General features: G+C 37.7%; 1 protein-coding gene across 12 annotated transcripts in view; it reads left to right on the top strand.

Annotated features, from left to right (window-relative positions):
* Positions 1-17,484, top strand: part of LOC124155500 (unconventional myosin-XVIIIa) — a 730,850-nt gene that overhangs the window by 706,712 nt on the left and 6,654 nt on the right. For all 12 annotated transcript variants that reach the window (XM_046529364.1, XM_046529362.1, XM_046529363.1 and 9 more), the window contains 4 exons: positions 12,066-12,215; positions 12,814-12,979; positions 14,960-15,225; positions 15,754-15,951. In XM_046529364.1, the coding sequence (XP_046385320.1) occupies positions 12,066-12,215; positions 12,814-12,979; positions 14,960-15,225; positions 15,754-15,951 (780 nt within the window). The remainder of the gene's footprint in view (positions 1-12,065; positions 12,216-12,813; positions 12,980-14,959; positions 15,226-15,753; positions 15,952-17,484) is intronic.

The following is a 17,484-nucleotide window of genomic DNA, read 5'->3' as shown; positions in this document are numbered from 1 at the left end:
ATCTTACTCCGTTTGTTGAAGAAATTACCCTTGATTAGCTCGGAATGTTCAATTTCGCGGTATTTTTGTAGCTTATGGCTGTGCTTTCGTAATTCCAAGATTTTTCAATGTGATTTCTCCAGTTTTTCTGGTGATTATTTTGCTATTTTGACCAATATATGCTGAGAAGAAGGTTAAAAAATGCCGGCTTTAAAATGCACGAGCGCGAGTGCCTTACCTACTCCTTTATCTAATCCCTAAAAGACGATTCAATGATCTCCTGTTTTTGTCTGCGAACACTCACTCCACTGTTCGTCTAACTCCCATCCACCGGAAATGATCAGCAGCAGAACGTGACCGAACGAACCGAAAAGCAAACGAACATGTGCGCTCACGAATGAGTGTTCACTTTTGACGTATCGCAACGCGTCATAATTTCTATTCTCCTCTGTGCACACGAGAGATAGGGAAGGATGTTGATCGAACAACCTGCTGCGCGCAAAATACGCAAATGCTGTGTGCCTCGGTTGAGGTTTTTTTCTTCTTGAAGAATCCCTCAACTCGGCGATGGTGTCCGCTTCTCCTCTTTGATTTTAATATTTCATTCGAGTGCTATTTGTTTTTTTTATATTTTCGTGAGAAGAGTTTAGAAGGAGAAATAGACGGATGGTTAGTGGGAACGAAGAAGTGATGGACATGGTGGGTGGAGAGAGGACACCTATATAGGATAAGGGACTCATGAGAGTGTTGAGGGAGCATATAATAACGGTAAAGGCATTGCTGAGTACCGTGATTGCGGGAAGGATAATGAGTAAGCGGGGATAGGGGAAGAAGAAAATTGGGAAGTATGGATGGAATGAAGAGTAGGTAATAGGCCGTATGCCGAACCGAAGGAGGACATTGACAGTGGCGTAGCGAGGTTGACCCTCCCGCCCCCCGAAATATATTTAAAAAAATTCTTTCCTTCATTAGAGAAAGCACAATATTGAAAAATAATGAATGTGCAATAGATTTCTTTGGTGAAAAAAGTTTTTTCGTTAATTAAAAGTTTAAAAACTTGTTTAAAACCCTCTACTTAGTACCTTTTTTTCAAAAAAAATTTCCACCCTGGTTTTGGACCCCTCCCTCCGCACGAAAGTCCTGGCTTCCCAACTGGGCATTGAATTTTAAGGTAGGACTGGCCCATGCATTCGGTCAATTTTTCATGCAGGTGCGAATGGACTGAATAAGGTTTTCTCGAGTTTTCAGCTGATTGATAGTGTCCGCGGTCCAGCACGTTCATCGTTATCAGGTAATGATGACGATGGATACCCCAGAAGTTCTTAGTCAACCACCCTAACTGGTTGAATACCTATAAAACTAATAATATTTCATTTTAGCTAATTTCTGCGAGATATTTTATAACACAATCATCCATTCGGGATGATGTATCAGCGATTGTCTTTTACTGCATGTCGTACTCATTGCAATTCTTCCTGCCTGTTTTTTTTGCACCGGAATAACGAGTACAGTTAATTTGCCGATGAAGCGTATCTTAGCGTAGCCGGGCGTGCAAACTCGTCACTAGCATTTTCTATTTTGTGTCTTCGGAAGGAGAGGGAACAAACGTTGCCGTTGGAATCCGCCAACTCGCCCCACGTTGGCGTTTGACACGTGTCGGATTTTTCTTTGGCATTTCTCGCGGCGACAAAGCCTGAAAAGCATCTTCCCCAATTGGAGTCCTGCCCACGACCCTCTTCGCCTTTAAAAACGTCTCCCACCCCCGCAATTTCATTCTCCCTCTCGTTCGACCCCTCGCCTTCGCTTCTCTTCTCCTTTTTCGTTATTCTATTGCCTCGGAGTTGACAGGAGACCCTTGGTAACACCCCTTGTGAACCCTCGCTGACTGAAGTTTTAAAAAAAATTTTTTTGAGCTTTTCAGTGCAAACGCGATCCATTTTACCCTTGTGTCACCAAGCCCTTCGTCTCTTGGATGCAGCTTTCGCATCTGTTGCAACTAGACCTGTTTTTACGGAGTGTGGCCATCTTTAGCCGTCTTTCCTAAAACGAATCTCTCTTCAGTTAAAAAATGTGAAATTCCACCGTATTCCAGTTTGAAAAAAATGCCGTGGACTTTGATATGAACGGTTACGTAAGGCATCCGTTTTGTCAATTAATAGCCTTAACTTACCGAAATCTATCCTTGAAGTTAAATGTGAAAAGTATCCCTCTCTTGTAAAATATCTATGCGGCACGCATGTTTTTAATGTATAAATATAATATTATCCTTCCGTTGCCCCATTAGCCATGGGAATAATCAACATTAATCGTCCTTTAATTTATCTCAAGTAATTCATGAGGTTGCTTTCCTTAGCGCAAGACTGAGGTCATAGCTGGTTTCTGACCATTTTTTGTTGGCTTGTGGCTGACTCTGTCCTATACGATTCCATGCTTTTTCGTTGCGAGTGTATTCGTAGACGACTGTACTAAGTATTTTCCCGTTGCGTCTCCCTCTTCTGCCGTCCTTTAAATACTGCCTTACTTTATTCTACTGTTATGTAAATCAGTAGTACCTAATTATTAATTGCTTTCGGCTTGTGTGAAGTGCAATTACTATTGACCGCGTTAAGTTATTATGCTTTAGTCGTGGATTTTGTAAATGAGATGTGAAAACTATGGCTAAGTTCTACACATCCCAGGGTTTTTCTTTTTGTCGCATCTCCGACTTTTGTAGACAGGGAATGCAAACGTCGTTGAATTGCACCATGCCTCTCAGTAATTGAATTTAACTCTCCAGTCAACGAGCGGTAACGCATTCAAAGGCTCCAGTGTGGCATTCCCGTTCGGCTCTTGGGTGCATGTTTCCCTGCGTTGGCTAATGCACCAATGTTATGTTTCGCAGTTATGCTTATTTTTGTCAATGTATTCGTTGTAGACAGGAAATTTACGCAGCTCGCCTTAACCCTAGGAAGACTGAAAAAAAATTATCGCGTAGTAGCCTGACTGGGTCCAATGGACCCTGAAACATTTTTTCCACAATATTACCAGTTTATGATGAATTTAGACTGAGTTAAGTGATGGTTTCCATCTTATTTACATCCTCAACATATTTCTTCGTCTTTATTATTATTAAATTTTTTTGTTTTAAGCTATTACTGCAGCGGAGAATAATATTATCCACTCTACCAGAAATATCACTCCACCTTTCCCATTTTTATGAATGTTCATTAGCATAATAACATTAACACAAATTACAAAATGGATTTTTGTCAATGATAATTTAGATATATAACAAATTTAATGAAACAAAAGTATGATGAATTTACTAAAGTTATTAAAAACTGTTATGCTACTACAGGCACTGATTGCATAAAATTTCTGAATGATCTTGGCATATAATTTGTTCACATTGTGAAAAGGATGTTCGTGTCTTTCTATCCCTTTTGTAGTTGCACTTACGACACTTATTTTCCTAGGTTGCTAAGGTTGTTAAGGAGTGTGCCACATTTTCTTTTTCGCGATGTAAATTCTTCCGATAGTTGAATTTGTCTTGGATTTCATGATATTCATGAGATACCACTTTGTTAGGAAATCCTGTAGGCTGTATGGCATTTATAGACGTGAGCTCGGGTGGAATCCCTCATTTATTTTACCTCATGATCTCTACAATCGCTAATCCTTTGGAAAGTATTGGGCTACCTACTTATGTTTCTGGCTGATTGATCCCTCAACCATACGTGAAACTAATCTTTTCCCTTGATTGACCTCTCGACTTTTATGAGATTCTCTACCTGTGTATACTTGGAAATTCCACTTGAATGAATCACTACTACGACTTGCAGCCAAAATTTTAATTCCATACTTTCCTCGTTTTGATGATAAAAACTCTCTAAAGGTACAGCGCCCACGGAACATCAATAACTGTTCGTCAGCTGTCATGCAGGATTCTGGCACGATTGCATATTTCAAATATTCATTCCGCCCATCAAATATCTCTCTAATAGTCTGCAACTTGTCTTCGCCTCTGCTTTTCCTCTTTTCTGTCGCATTATCAAATCAAATAACCAGCAGTATTACTTTTGACTCCATAAACTGTTGCATATTGGTCGCCCGTCTAGTTTACTCCAAAGTTGTGAAAAATTTTCATTTTTGACTAGTAAAAATGATATGTATTAGCAATGCCAGAACCTTATTTATTTCAGTCATCTTCTTCATTCTACAAAGTTTGAAAAACTATATGCCTTTCAATGGTGGTCCATTTTCTAACAACATCAAAGATGTTAGGACGCAAAATTAGCAAAAAAGCAGAAGACAGAATAAAAATTCCGCACGGTGCACGGGATATGACGCAAAATATTACGCCCTCGCCATCTACCCTTTTTAGTGGCATGAGGTTTTGATTACCACTCCTCTTTCCGATTGTGTGAAATAAAAATTTTTCCCGATAGGAATTCCCTATTTTCGCATTTCTATCATCTTCTCAGAAAGATGAAGAAAAATCGGCAAAGGTTCAGTTCTTCTCCATCCTTATTCAACATTTTAGGCTTCATCTCCACCGGAGTCACTACTACCCTCCTCCTGTTAGCGCTGTATATTTAGATGCTGAACACATCGTTCTGCAATCTTTAGATGAATGCACTCCAAATGTGTGTCACTATTAGCAAGCCTGTGAATAAAGTGACAATGAAATTTATCAATTTTAATTCCAAACTTTACTTACATATAAATGGAAGATAACATTGTTCGTGCTACTCCTTAGTTGTACATTCAGGTAAAAATTAGAAAAGCACTGTCTCGTATTATGTTTCTGATATCATCAAGCAATTCCAAGAGTTCAATAGTTTTGCTAGAGCAGCTAATTTTTTCAATAATTATAAACAATCCTTTTTTCTTATTACCTCAAAAATATCTTGATAGTTATTTTGACTGTAAAATCCAAATGGCGACGCCGACTTCTTAGCTCCTCAACTACACAGTCTATCAATAGCCACTCCATGAATTCAGTCACATCAATACCTCACTGCACAAAATTTGCTACCACCAAGCATCCTGTAAAGATAGGAATAATGACATTGTTGTATAACATAGTTGTTGAAAATCAATACACCACTTCATCTAACTAATCTGAGGAGTAAACGATTTGGTAAATGAGGTAAATACTGAAGAAGTACATTGGAATGAAGGAATATAGTCTTTTATATAAACCATAAAGTTTTGTACCTACCATGCATGGTATCAAAATGTAATGATGGAATTCAAATTCTTCGTGGCCTTCAGTTAGATAGTTGGAATAACAGCAAATGTCGGCAGACAGCGAGACCACTCCAGCTTGCGAGCGTAACTTCTGACTGTCCACCACGAAAGCACCGCAGACGCTATATGAACGGTCTCACATATAAAACTAACAGATTATGGGACTGAATGTAGATAATTCACACTGTGTGTGCGTCCAACCAGAGGAAGTTGCAAAAACTACCCATTACGAAACGATGTGGATAGTAGAGTATATGAAAGGCTTCAAGCCAATTCATAAAAAATGCCCACTAATTGGTAATAACTATCGCCTACGACTTTGTTTATATCTCCATAAACATTGAATCTCCCAAAAATACAATGTAAATAAGAATATTGCTGATAAGTTGAAATGAATTACCCATAGCATTGAAATTAGTCGACTGGGTCCAATGGACCCAGTCCGTCTACTATGTGACTTTGTAGTATACTATAAAATGTAATGAGCCCATTCTCGTTATTTCTTGCTATGTTTTAGAGGACATATATTTAGGAAAAGCCATGGCATCAAAATCAGTTTCGTGCATTTTTGATATAATTATAAACTTTCAAAACTACCAACTGGGTCCATTGGACCCAGCCCGTCGTTCTAGGGTTAAACATGATGGACTAGTTGATTGAAAAAGAATTCCGACGAAAAAACGGCCTCCAATTACCTGGTGTTCCGGGCTAACGCGCCCTATATACTGCTTTTTCATACAAATCCTGTTAGGTTCATTGGATTTACTGTGGTGAATCGTGGTGGTGGTCGTTAGTGTATATTCAAAAAGGGGCAATGAAAGGGATCTTAAGTGGACGTGTCCTGTTTCGCTCAGTTTATTACCATGGTTCCATTTTCATCCTCGGTCCGTTTTACTCCTCATAAACTCCTCCGCCTTGAACTCTGGAGGTGTCGGCCAAATTGAACGGCTCACTTCGTGGGCGGCCGAGCGTCCTTGCTCGGCCGCGGAACCCGAGGGTGAATCACTTGTGGCCCGATGTAGACACTCCATCTCAGGAGAACAGTTAGCTGCGACCATCCAAGATGGCATATGAAGAGAACGAATTAACTCCGCTCTGCCTATCGTTACCGCAATGGAATGCTCCTTCCAAACTTTAGCTGTCGTATCACAATGAAATGTAAAAACTTCGTAATTCCACAGAAATGTATTACTGTTTGATGGAGGTCGTAATAAATAATAGGACATCGATTAATAAATAGTGAATTAATATTTATTCTCCCGCGTCGATGTAAATGTACCAGATGTTCACGAAACCTAGTTGGTACAGCATTTAAATTATGTGAAATTACGAAGTTTGTTACATTTCATTATGTTAAATCGATCTCATAAAGTCACTCCAGAGACAACAAATTTAGCTTTCTTCTTGAAATTTTCAGGGTATGTTGTATTTAGTAAACCTTGTCAATATCTGTGTGTTTCTGAAGTTTGAAACTTTTACATAATTATTTCTTCAGATGTTAAACGTTTGAATTCGTGATATGCGGACATAATTTCCGCCTCTGTATTTGGCGCAGAACTATGTCGACGTATCGTGGAGGATTTTGAGTAAGTGAGGGAGATGTATGGAGAGGTCAGGCTTCATGGATAGATGGAGGAGAACAGTACTTTATTCCGAATTTAAATTGTAGAAAAGAGAATGGGATGGAGTAATTAATTGATCCATGCAAATTTAAAACCCTATAGCCGCTTAGACTAATGGGACGTCCTTTGTGAGCACTTGGTAAATTTCTACTTAGCAACGATGTTTATTATCTAGGTTTCAGCTATCATACGGTCTCCATGGGGCCGATTGTGTAACTTTACGTTCGAACGTAACGATCCGGTTCCCGTGGAATTTAGATCAACAACTCGAAAACAATTGAAGGAGCGATTGTGTAACTTTACGTTCGAAAGTATTCCGGCTCTCGATCGAAAGCATCTCTTCGTCAACACATCACTTGGCGATAAGGCTATCGAATCGTTCACAGGTGAGGTTTGGGATGGAATTAAAATGTTTATTACCTTTCATGGCCACGTTTTATGTCCTTTTTTTTGGGATTAAGTGAATTATGCAATCAATTATATTCATAAATCGCAGTGTTATGTTGTTGATTACGTGAATTGTAGTGAATTGACATTAATAATTGCAATTTATGCGTATTAGTTCACTATGGTATAAAGATGAGCATGTTTACATTTGCTTCGCTATGTAATGTGTGTGCAATTGAAATGAAATTATCTCATGTGGAATTAAGTGAATTAAACATTCTATTTAATTTATACATCATTGTGTTATGTTTTTAATAACGTGAATAAGTAGTGAAATTACATCGATAACTACAATTTGTACGTGTTAGTTTACTATACGATACAAAGATGAGGACGTTTACAATTGCTTCGCTATGTAATGTGTGTGCAATTCAAATGAAGTTATCCTTTTTGTATGCTTGATTTAAACGTGGTTCCACTATAGTATATTAGGTAAATTATAGTTGTGCTATAATACATTGCCAAATTTATATTCTCTACGAGGTTTAATTTAATTCGGATCATCGGGCGGTTATTGACAAGTAAATGATTTAATTTATGTATTCAAATAGTTTATTTTAACTTCTCAATGACGTCGTAAATTAAGTTGAATTTATAAGGTTTATGTACTTCAATTAATGTCTCTGATGCGATATGGTTTCCTCAAAAAGGGTAAATTTTCGAACTGATGTTCGGGTGTTTGAGACGAGAGGAGATATCAAAGATGACTATGCATATTTGCTTTTTCTTTCAAGTAATAGGTGAAAGGTTTGTGATGATGAGAATGTTTTTGATTGAGAATATTAACGTACTTATTTATTTCGTGAGTTACATGCTTTTTTAACTGTTTACCTCACGACTTATTATTAAGACGTTGTACTAATTCACACTCGTCAGTTTTTATTTCTTGCAAATATTCAATATTCTGCGGCATTGCTCCTTGCAGACACACAAAGGCGAAGACGAGAGCCTATCAATATCGAATATCCGTTCATATATTTGATCTAAATGACTTTAGTCAATTACAAATGATACAAGTTATTATTTAGCGAATTGCAAAAGTAACGAAACGGAGACTTACCGCGGCATTTCTAAATAGTCAGCGATATCTAAGTAAAAACTACTTATCCCAAATATCAGCTACGCTCCAACGAAAAGGAGGAAAGGAAATACTGAATTGAAAGAGATTGATTTATACGCAAAGTTAAATTCTTTCATTAATATAAACTTAATTGGCCAATTGTCTCTGAAACCAATATTGTTAAGTTAGTTTCGCTATTCAAAACAACCACAAGCACTCTCAGCCTTACTGCGCATGAGCAGAAAGAAAACAATCGCGTAACGTATTCCCAATTCCAAGTAAATATGACAACGTCGTAACTTTCGATTGCTTGTTGACGATCGTCCATACACAATCGCACATACGGCTTACGTTCGAATACCGGGAACTCAATCGAGAGTGAACGGATCTCTAACGATCGTTCGAACGTAAAGTTACACAATCGGCCCCCATGAAGGTAATGAAGCCCTTGATGAAGGATCAGTAATGAAATTCAGATCGGAAGAAGCGAAATACTATATGAACGTTTTAAGTTGAATTGTTTTTAAAATTAATTTCTCATGGTTAATTTGGTCGAATGGATGTATCTGAAAATCGATTTACCTACCTTAACCGCAAGATTTCCCGTGATAATGTCCTTTCGTCGGTCTCTGAAGAAGGCTCTTTTATAGTGTAATTGTGCCTATTTCTGTGCTAGAAGACGCGGTCGGTGGTGAGCTAGAGTGGAGCTAACCGATGGCTAACTTTCTCGCCTCACGATTCGCCAGTTGCTGGTCACATCAGACAGGAGCGCGTGATGCGTCAGTCAGTGAAACTGGAAGCTCCCATTCGCTTTGTGTCGCGTCTGTTTTTTTTCTTTGTTGGCTTCGGAGACTTGAACGCGCGCGACGCGGAGGATTCCGAATTTTCCGCGAGTATCAGGGTTTAGAAAGCGGAATCGGCCGCGTGCTCGGCTGGACTTATCCAGTGGTCTGCTTTGGATGGTTTTTTTTATCATTCCCAGTCATGACTTCGGTGAAAACTAGGATGGTCTGGACATGGATTGACCGATTTGGTGGAGTGCGATGGTTTGAGTAGCAATTGGATTCACTCTTCGGAACTTTTAATTGATTCTCTTGCGCGTGCGGGAGGAGAATTTCTCTAGTTTTCTCTTTCACCTGCTAGCTTGCCAATACCGGACGGGTGTAAACGCAGTTAGAGGATTAAAAGGCTATTCTTAAGAGTATTTTCTTTTTGTACCCAGAGAGTACCCTTGATAGTGGAACGGTAGAGTCGAAACCGTTAGGATTTTTATTTGCTAATTGTGGTAAAACTTCGTTATTCAAGTTTTTTTTGGAAATTGATTTTCTAATCTACTTTCGACCTTCGATCTGGGAAAATTATCTTTCCATGCTGTATTTTATTTGAATCAACTAGGTTTTATTCTGAACTAGATACAGTAAACTAGTGAGTAAACATTATTTAGTAGAAAATTAACAAATTCAGTCTTGAGGAATGGCATTGGAAAGTTATGAATGTGATAGATCACATCATCATGAATAGTAATTTCCAGTTAACAGCCCTAATCACGGCTTATTTCTCCGTGTTATTCAGATCGTTCCACTCTCAAGGGGCTGACTTTTGTAAACCTATTAAAATGCGCGGTTGTGAATACCAGATCTGTAGCCATTGGCTGTAGTATTTGTTGTATTTAATATACATGGCACACCGCAGGCCATACCGCGGTTATTCCTAGGATAAATTATACCATTATACTGAAAAACTCGCTTATAACGAATTTCAGGGGTTCTTTTTCGTTTTATTTTGTTATTAACGGGATTTCCTTATATCCATAATAAAGGATTTTACCCCATACGTCACAGGATTGCCAGCAAATATCCCATATATCGTCCTTAGCAACGGATCCGTAGAATTTAACGTTTGTCCCACCCTATTTTTCAAACAGCTGTAAAATGAAGGATTTTGATACCATCAGTAGAACTATATGGTGATGGCCACTCGTGAGAACACCTGCTCGTAAGTAAGTAGCGAAGTTGAACGTAATTTATTTTATATCCGAGGAAACAATTTCTAAAGGGACCAAAAAATAGTAATAGCAGGGATTTCGTTTCATTCAAACTCGTTACAGGTATGGAAATTTAGATGGGAACTCAACCTCGTTATATTCGTGATTTCGTTACATGCGAGTTTTACTCTATAGATAGTGGCTTCGAATCGAAGGGGATGAGTCGAGGGGGGAGGAGGAGGTGATTGTTGGCGCGCGCGGAAAATTGTCGACTCAGCGGCGGCCGCATCGTCGCGAGGAATTCGCGGACGCGCGGCACTTCGATTGTCCGCTCGGACGCGCGAATTGAGGCATTGGCCCAATTGCCTCCCCCCCCCCACCTCCCCAGCGGCGAAGAGGTTCACCATGGGGTCAATCCCCCTGCGCTGCTCACATTGTCTTTATAAGCCGAGAAAATCGTACGCATGGAATGCATCGTCCTGTTCACGGAGTTGTAATAAATATAGCGCTCAAGGTGATTGCACTGCATCCGAGAGCTTGGGGTCAACTATGAAATCGCGGGTCTTAGTACAACTGTGTATATTATTTAAATAAATAAAAGATCGTAGCTCTTTTCCACAAAATGTTTTTACTGCGTACAGCGCGTTTCGGCTCACTGAGCCATCATCTGGTACAAGTCATTTATTTATTTAAATATGTCTAACTTCCACCAATTGGAGCCTGAATCTGTTGAACTTATGTGTATATCATGTTTGAAAATGGAAGATATATCGATAAGAAAAAAGTCATTTTATAGAAATCCATGAAACTGCAATTTATTATTAATGTCCTAACATTTAATGGTAAAGTATTATAGTTCAGTTGTTAAGTTGTTAGATTTGTGCTTCCTTTTTCGCGCATGCCGCACAGCGATGAATGCGCAAAAAATCCTTGTTTTGTCTCGGGACTCACGGGTACGTCAATTTCAAGCCCGCTTCTCTCCGCCATATATCTCTTCGCCATAAGCCTCTTTGAATTTCCTTTTGAATGATTGTCTTTGAGCTCTTGAATGTGAATCTGGTTGCTAGAACCTAGCTTACCCACCTTAACGGAATATGTTTTATTTTCCTGCAATGATTGATGCTAAGGTGGAAAGCTCGTGGAGGTTTACTATGAAGGAAATTTTACAGTCATCACTGCTATTTGTGATGGAACATACTGAAATGGGACCTATGTAAACATGATCTAGATCCGCTTTCGTAGCTGTCCTAATTAAGCTAGAGATCTGTCAAAGGTATCATTTCAGATTTCATCATCAGGCAGAATTTAAAATGCTTTTTGTATTTATTTTAATACACCATAGGTTTTAATAACAATTATTTTCTAATGAAAATCTGAACTTAAATATTTTTTCCAAAAAATACATAATTTAAGCATTTCAAAATGTTTCCATAAATGTGTTTATTCATAATTGAATGACTAGTTTTTCTTTAGAATTAGTAATTTTTACTCCTCTTTTCAACACATTACTACTGTATGCGTCATGTAATACACTCGATTTTGTGTTGTCACCTAATGGCCTAAGAAATTTGCTTCCATACAATTCTTTATGGTTTAATTATATGAAAATCTGTGAATTAATTGGATTAAAATACTATATTTTTTAGTGATGAAGCACCTATTAGTAGTATCTCATGTTTTTGGAATATCCTTGTGAACTGAATCAATGTGATGCTTATTAGTTTCTTTATTTTGCTTGCAGGCCATGAAGCTTGAATTGGAGCTGAAGGATGAGAAGCTGACTGCACTCACCCGTGAGCTGGATGAGTTGACGTTTGGTGGGAAAACAGAGGAGGAGGTGGCGAACCTCAAGAAGGCCAAACATGAGTTGGAGTTGAAAGTGAAGGACCAGGTGAGGAGAAGTCAATTATGTATTTCTCAATTCTTCCTTATTGTAGCTGGTGGGAGTCAGATCGGTTTAGTTTGGTTGGTGGCCGAGCTTTACAGCCCATGGGTCAGGATTCAAGTCCTGGTGGTGGCTGAGATTTTTCTGAGAATGCCCCACCCCTACTGTATTTTAATTTATGTAGGGCACTCCATCAGTTGGATGATACATACGGGGGTGGGCGAATCAGCACCTTTTGTTTAGAGAAAATTAACTTGACAATAGGTTTCTCAGCACAGTAAGTGTCCATGTCAACAAAATAATATAATAATGCTTGGAATTATGTCAGCTACAATATCTTGTCAACAATATCAATTTTCAATTGGATTCCAACTCATGATGTCATTTGATGATCTCAGCTCTGTTCTTTCAAGTCCTCATCTAAGATAGGGATGGACATTTTAATAATTTACAATTCAATTACCTTATCACAACTGAAATTAGCATTGATCTAGGGCATGACTTTTCAGACCATTCAGTTATCCTAGTTTTTTTTATAATTTTTTTCAATCATAACTGTTTTGATATTGATGAAAAATCATCATTTTCACATCACGCTTATCAGGAAGAGGAGTTGGATGATTTGGCTGGACAAGTTCAGCTCCTGGAGCAGGCCAAGCTGCGCCTTGAGATGTCGTTGGAGCAGCAACGCAAAGAAGCGAGGCGGGAAGCTGCTCAGAGGGACGAAGAACTGGAGGAGGCGAGGTGCAACGCTCACAAGAAAGTCAAGGGTGAGTGAGTGGATTTGTTTGAACATTAGTCAGGGAAGTACAGTAGAATGCAATTAAGAAAATAAATTTTAAAATAAATGTTATTGTATTCCAGTATTCATTAAAACTCGACCAGTTTTGAGCTTTATAGGGTCATTATCAAGAGGTAGCAGAACAGCTCTACTACCTAGTTTTGACGTGGAAAGTTCGAAACCAGTTTAATTTTTATAAATACTGTGTGGAATATAGCGACGTTTGCTTTTGAATCTATCGTGCCACATTCCATGAAGTGAACTCGCAAACCATTGATTTGAAACTGGATAAGAAGTTTTCCCCTCAAAGAAGTGTGGTTTTCAAGTCGGAAATTTAAGCCCATAGGTATGTCATCGTGCCATGTCACGCTATTCATATGCTTGATTAAGTTATTCCTTAAATGAACATAAAAATATTACAATTCTGACAAGAACCTCATTATGCTTTCATGAACACCAAAAACGCAGTCAATAAAAGCCAACTTCCTCTTCACCCCCTTGTTTTGTTTGGCTATATGTTTTTCCCCGATAATCGGTTCCTGCTTTGTTGGTCTTTCTAGCTATGAAGTATTGACTTACAACAAGTGACAGTTTTCTATTAAATTCTACCTGTACATATTCAAAATATTGGTTGATTTTTTGAAAAATTTAATTTTCATTGGGTCTATTTTCTTTTCAAGTTGGTGGACCTGATTTTTACCATTTTTGGTTTGATAGAACATTATCAAAATTTCTTTTTGAGATGATTTGATCTTATGATATCAATAACCACTCACTAAAGTTTAACCCTTAATCAATTATTTATCTGGTTTTTTAATAGATTTGTAGCTATTTGCTGTAGTTTCTGAGTTAGAATATGGGTTCTTTTGAATGAAAATGGTAGTAGCCAGTGACTGCAGAGCTAAAAAGGAACAGCTATTATGTGAGATAAAACAAGGGGGTGAAGAGGAAGTTGGCTTCTATTGACTGTGTTTTTGGTGTTCATGAAAGCATAATTAAGTGCTTGTAAGAAGTGTAGTGGTTTTATGTTTGTTTAAGGAATAAGTTTATTAAACAAACCACCTTGGATTCCTTCTTTTCCCCTCAAACAAACTGATTATACTGGTTTTGTTTAACTGAAAATTTGAAATTATTTCCAAAGATCTGGTATGACAGAAAACCATGAAAAAAATTTTGAGCTGCATACTTTATTTACTTTTATTAATTTTGAATTTTCCAGCCTTAGAAGTTTTTCAAGCCTTTGTACATTGTCTTTATTTATTCTTACTATGGATCTACTGTATTACAGACTTTTTAGGCTAAGCACTGCTTATCTATGTTAAGAATTAGCCTCAGCCCAAACAGCCTTTTATCTATTTGAAATAGGTAAATGCTGTAATTTATATCTTATAATTTTAGTTATGTACATAAAAATAGAGCTATAATTTACTGTTTAATCTTGAAAAATTTATACTTTTGAAAATATAATAATTTAATTATCCATATAATTTGTGGAATTTTGCTTTCTTTTTTAACCTAAATGGATATTGTCTGTGATGACAAAGTAATTTTTTGAAGAATGCGTGGAAAGCATTTATTATGAGTCATACTGTCTTCAAAACTTATCCACTCATGACAATATCCATTTTCACTCCCAGAAAACTGAAGCCCAATTCAAAGACGCATCAGTTTATTTTTTTGGAAAAAGAGACATTAATTTATTTTTATAGAACACTAAATACTGTAGAAATACATAATACCATTTCCTCAGGAGTGATACATATTTATATCATCTCCTGTAAAAAAGTGAAACTAAATGAAAATATAATTGAAAAACATAGAATTTAACATGGGTCACATATGTACACCTTTAGAATTTTAAACCGTAAAATGAAAGCTGATGTATACCTTGAACATGTTTGAGTTTACATCCTCTTTTGCCCCAGGAATAATGGATTAATTGTTGAGATTACTTTTGAAACCATTTCAGCCCTGGAAGCACAGCTTGAAGCGGAGCACGAAGAGAGGACGAGGCTGCTTCGTGAGCGACATGAGCTGGAGCGGAGGCTTGTTGAAGAGGGGAGGGGGGCAGACGGGAGGCGTGGCGGTGGGGCAGATGCCGAGGAGACAATACAAAGGCTGCGGAGGGACTTGCGCCGCACCAAGGCCCTGCTGCGTGACGCACACACCCTCCTTGAACGCTCCAAGAGTGAACCCACCGCAGGAAAGGCTCTGTTGCGCTCCCTCAGAAATCAGGTACGCATTGCTCTACCATTATAGAATTGGGGTTTATTTTTACCCTAACGTAGTGAGTGGATACCACCACTAATTTGTATACTATACACTTTAAAAGTATGTAATGTAACTTGACCAATTATGATGCATCAAGACGCATTATTATTCCTTGATAATTATGCATGAAGTGTTGAAAATGGTCGAGGTCTATTAAACATCGTCATGTCATAGTGACTGGCATTGAAAAAGTTATCCCCACCTCATGCTGGATAATCTATCTAGCTTCTAAGCATATGAATTCTTTTTTTAAAGTTACGAATCTTAATCAAAGTGGTCATTTTGACTGCAATTATTTTGGATAAATTTGCAATGGTATGTGTTTCACGGAACAATATCACGCAACTGATAAAAGAGCACTGCTCTCAGGAAATAGACACGACGGCGGTCAATGCCTTAAAAATTAGGTATATCTGGCTCTGTGCTGCATTTTATGCAGTGCCCAAAATTTATGTTAGGAATTTCTAACCGAATCTTGTGACCTGCTTGCAGTTGGAGGATGCTGAGGCAGCGAGGCAGATAGCGCAGAAGGCTCGTCAGTCAGCAGAGGAGGAGGCGAGGGAGGCTGCAGCTGCCCTTGAGGAGGCTCTGAGGCAGCGATCGGAGGCGGAGGAGAAAGCAGCCGCTCTGAGCAGGGAGAGGGCCGATCTCAGGGCACAGTTGGAAGAGAACGAGGAGGAAATGGCGGAGGCAAGTGAAGCAATGTGTCCTGCGTATGCGTCCTCTGCATTCTCTCATGTAGTAGAGTGTGTTGTACTATGGAACAATTTTTCAACTTTTTTTTTAACCCTTAGGGGCACGCACCTGCAAGTATAGCACCAGTGCACGCCTGCTGCTTTTTTTGCCGCACTTTTACAGTTTTGATTTTCCCAAATATACATTCAAATTTGAGGGTGTTTTCACGTATTTGGGTAACTTTTAATTAAAAAAAGCACTAAAATTTTTTTTTCATTCATTTATAAACAAAAATATCGCATCATTGATATGCAAATTTCTTGATAAATACTTAGACTAAATTTTCTAAATGAATTAGACATAACCTATACACTCGATAATCTATACACTATGCAGTCAAAAAACACACACAAAAATGGAAATGAATATGCCAAAATCTTAATGCAATCATTAAAATTATAAAAATAACAAACTTTATGAATAAAATTAGTTTTTTCATCCTTATTGACCATCACTGTCTCTGTTATGACATTCATGACATTTTTTGATGCAGGAGGAATAAAAAGCGTGCATAACTTATTTTTCGGTCACTAGTTTAGTGTAAATAACACATTTTTATTCCAATGTAATTCATATTTGAGTATGAAGATGAAATTTTTAAATTAGGACTTGTGGTTTGAGGTTGAGATAAATTTTACAAATAATAATAATAACAAAATAATAATGCAAGTGGTCACAAAAAATATAATAAATACGAAACAACATATTAACATATTATTGAAAAAAGAATTATGCTTCCAAGTTTCCACGGTAGCGACAGATTATCAGAATGCACTGAATAGTAGAGGTCTTCACGTTGTAAAAATCCATCTTACTGATTTGTGAGTGAAAAACTTTGCTGTTTCTACTATTTGGAAATTTATTTTCCTTAAGGAAAATAAAGAAACTGTAGAAACAGTAAAGTTTTTCATCCACAAATCAGATTATCAGAAGTTCCTTAGTATCGTGTGAATGCCATCTAGCGGCAAATCACATAAAGTTGTCGTCGTTCTCACTATGTAAGATTCTAACGCAATAGTTGGTCTTCACATTGATGCAAACATATGTTCTTGGTAAAGGGAAAAGTACAGAAATAGAATACCGAAGAGTACCACCAGTGACCCATGCGCAATAACTAGGATATTTCGAATTTTTGAAAAATGCTGCAAAATCCCCGCTTAGCGTGCATCTAAGGGTTAAATTACAATATATTTACTTAAGATTTAGTCTAATATGTCGTAGCAATTCAATCCATCAGGATTACTTCACATCAGTTTTCAGTTTTATACTTGTACCTTTACTATTAACGGATCTAATTAGAACTTCTAAAAGTGTTTGCAACTGTTCCTAGATACATCAAGTTCAAGTACCTCAAAACAATACCTATTGTACCAAAGAACACAAGTTAGATTGGAGGGAACAGCAATGAAACTTGTGAAAAACGAAATCAATTTGTAATATGTTTTTTAAATTTGAAAGTAAATTAAAATTTTACTAAAGTAAATTTTT

Source organism: Ischnura elegans, chromosome 3, assembly GCF_921293095.1.
Source record: "Ischnura elegans chromosome 3, ioIscEleg1.1, whole genome shotgun sequence".
NCBI classification, from domain to species: Eukaryota; Metazoa; Arthropoda; class Insecta; order Odonata; family Coenagrionidae; genus Ischnura; species Ischnura elegans.
This window is presented reverse-complemented; position numbering and strand designations above follow the sequence as displayed.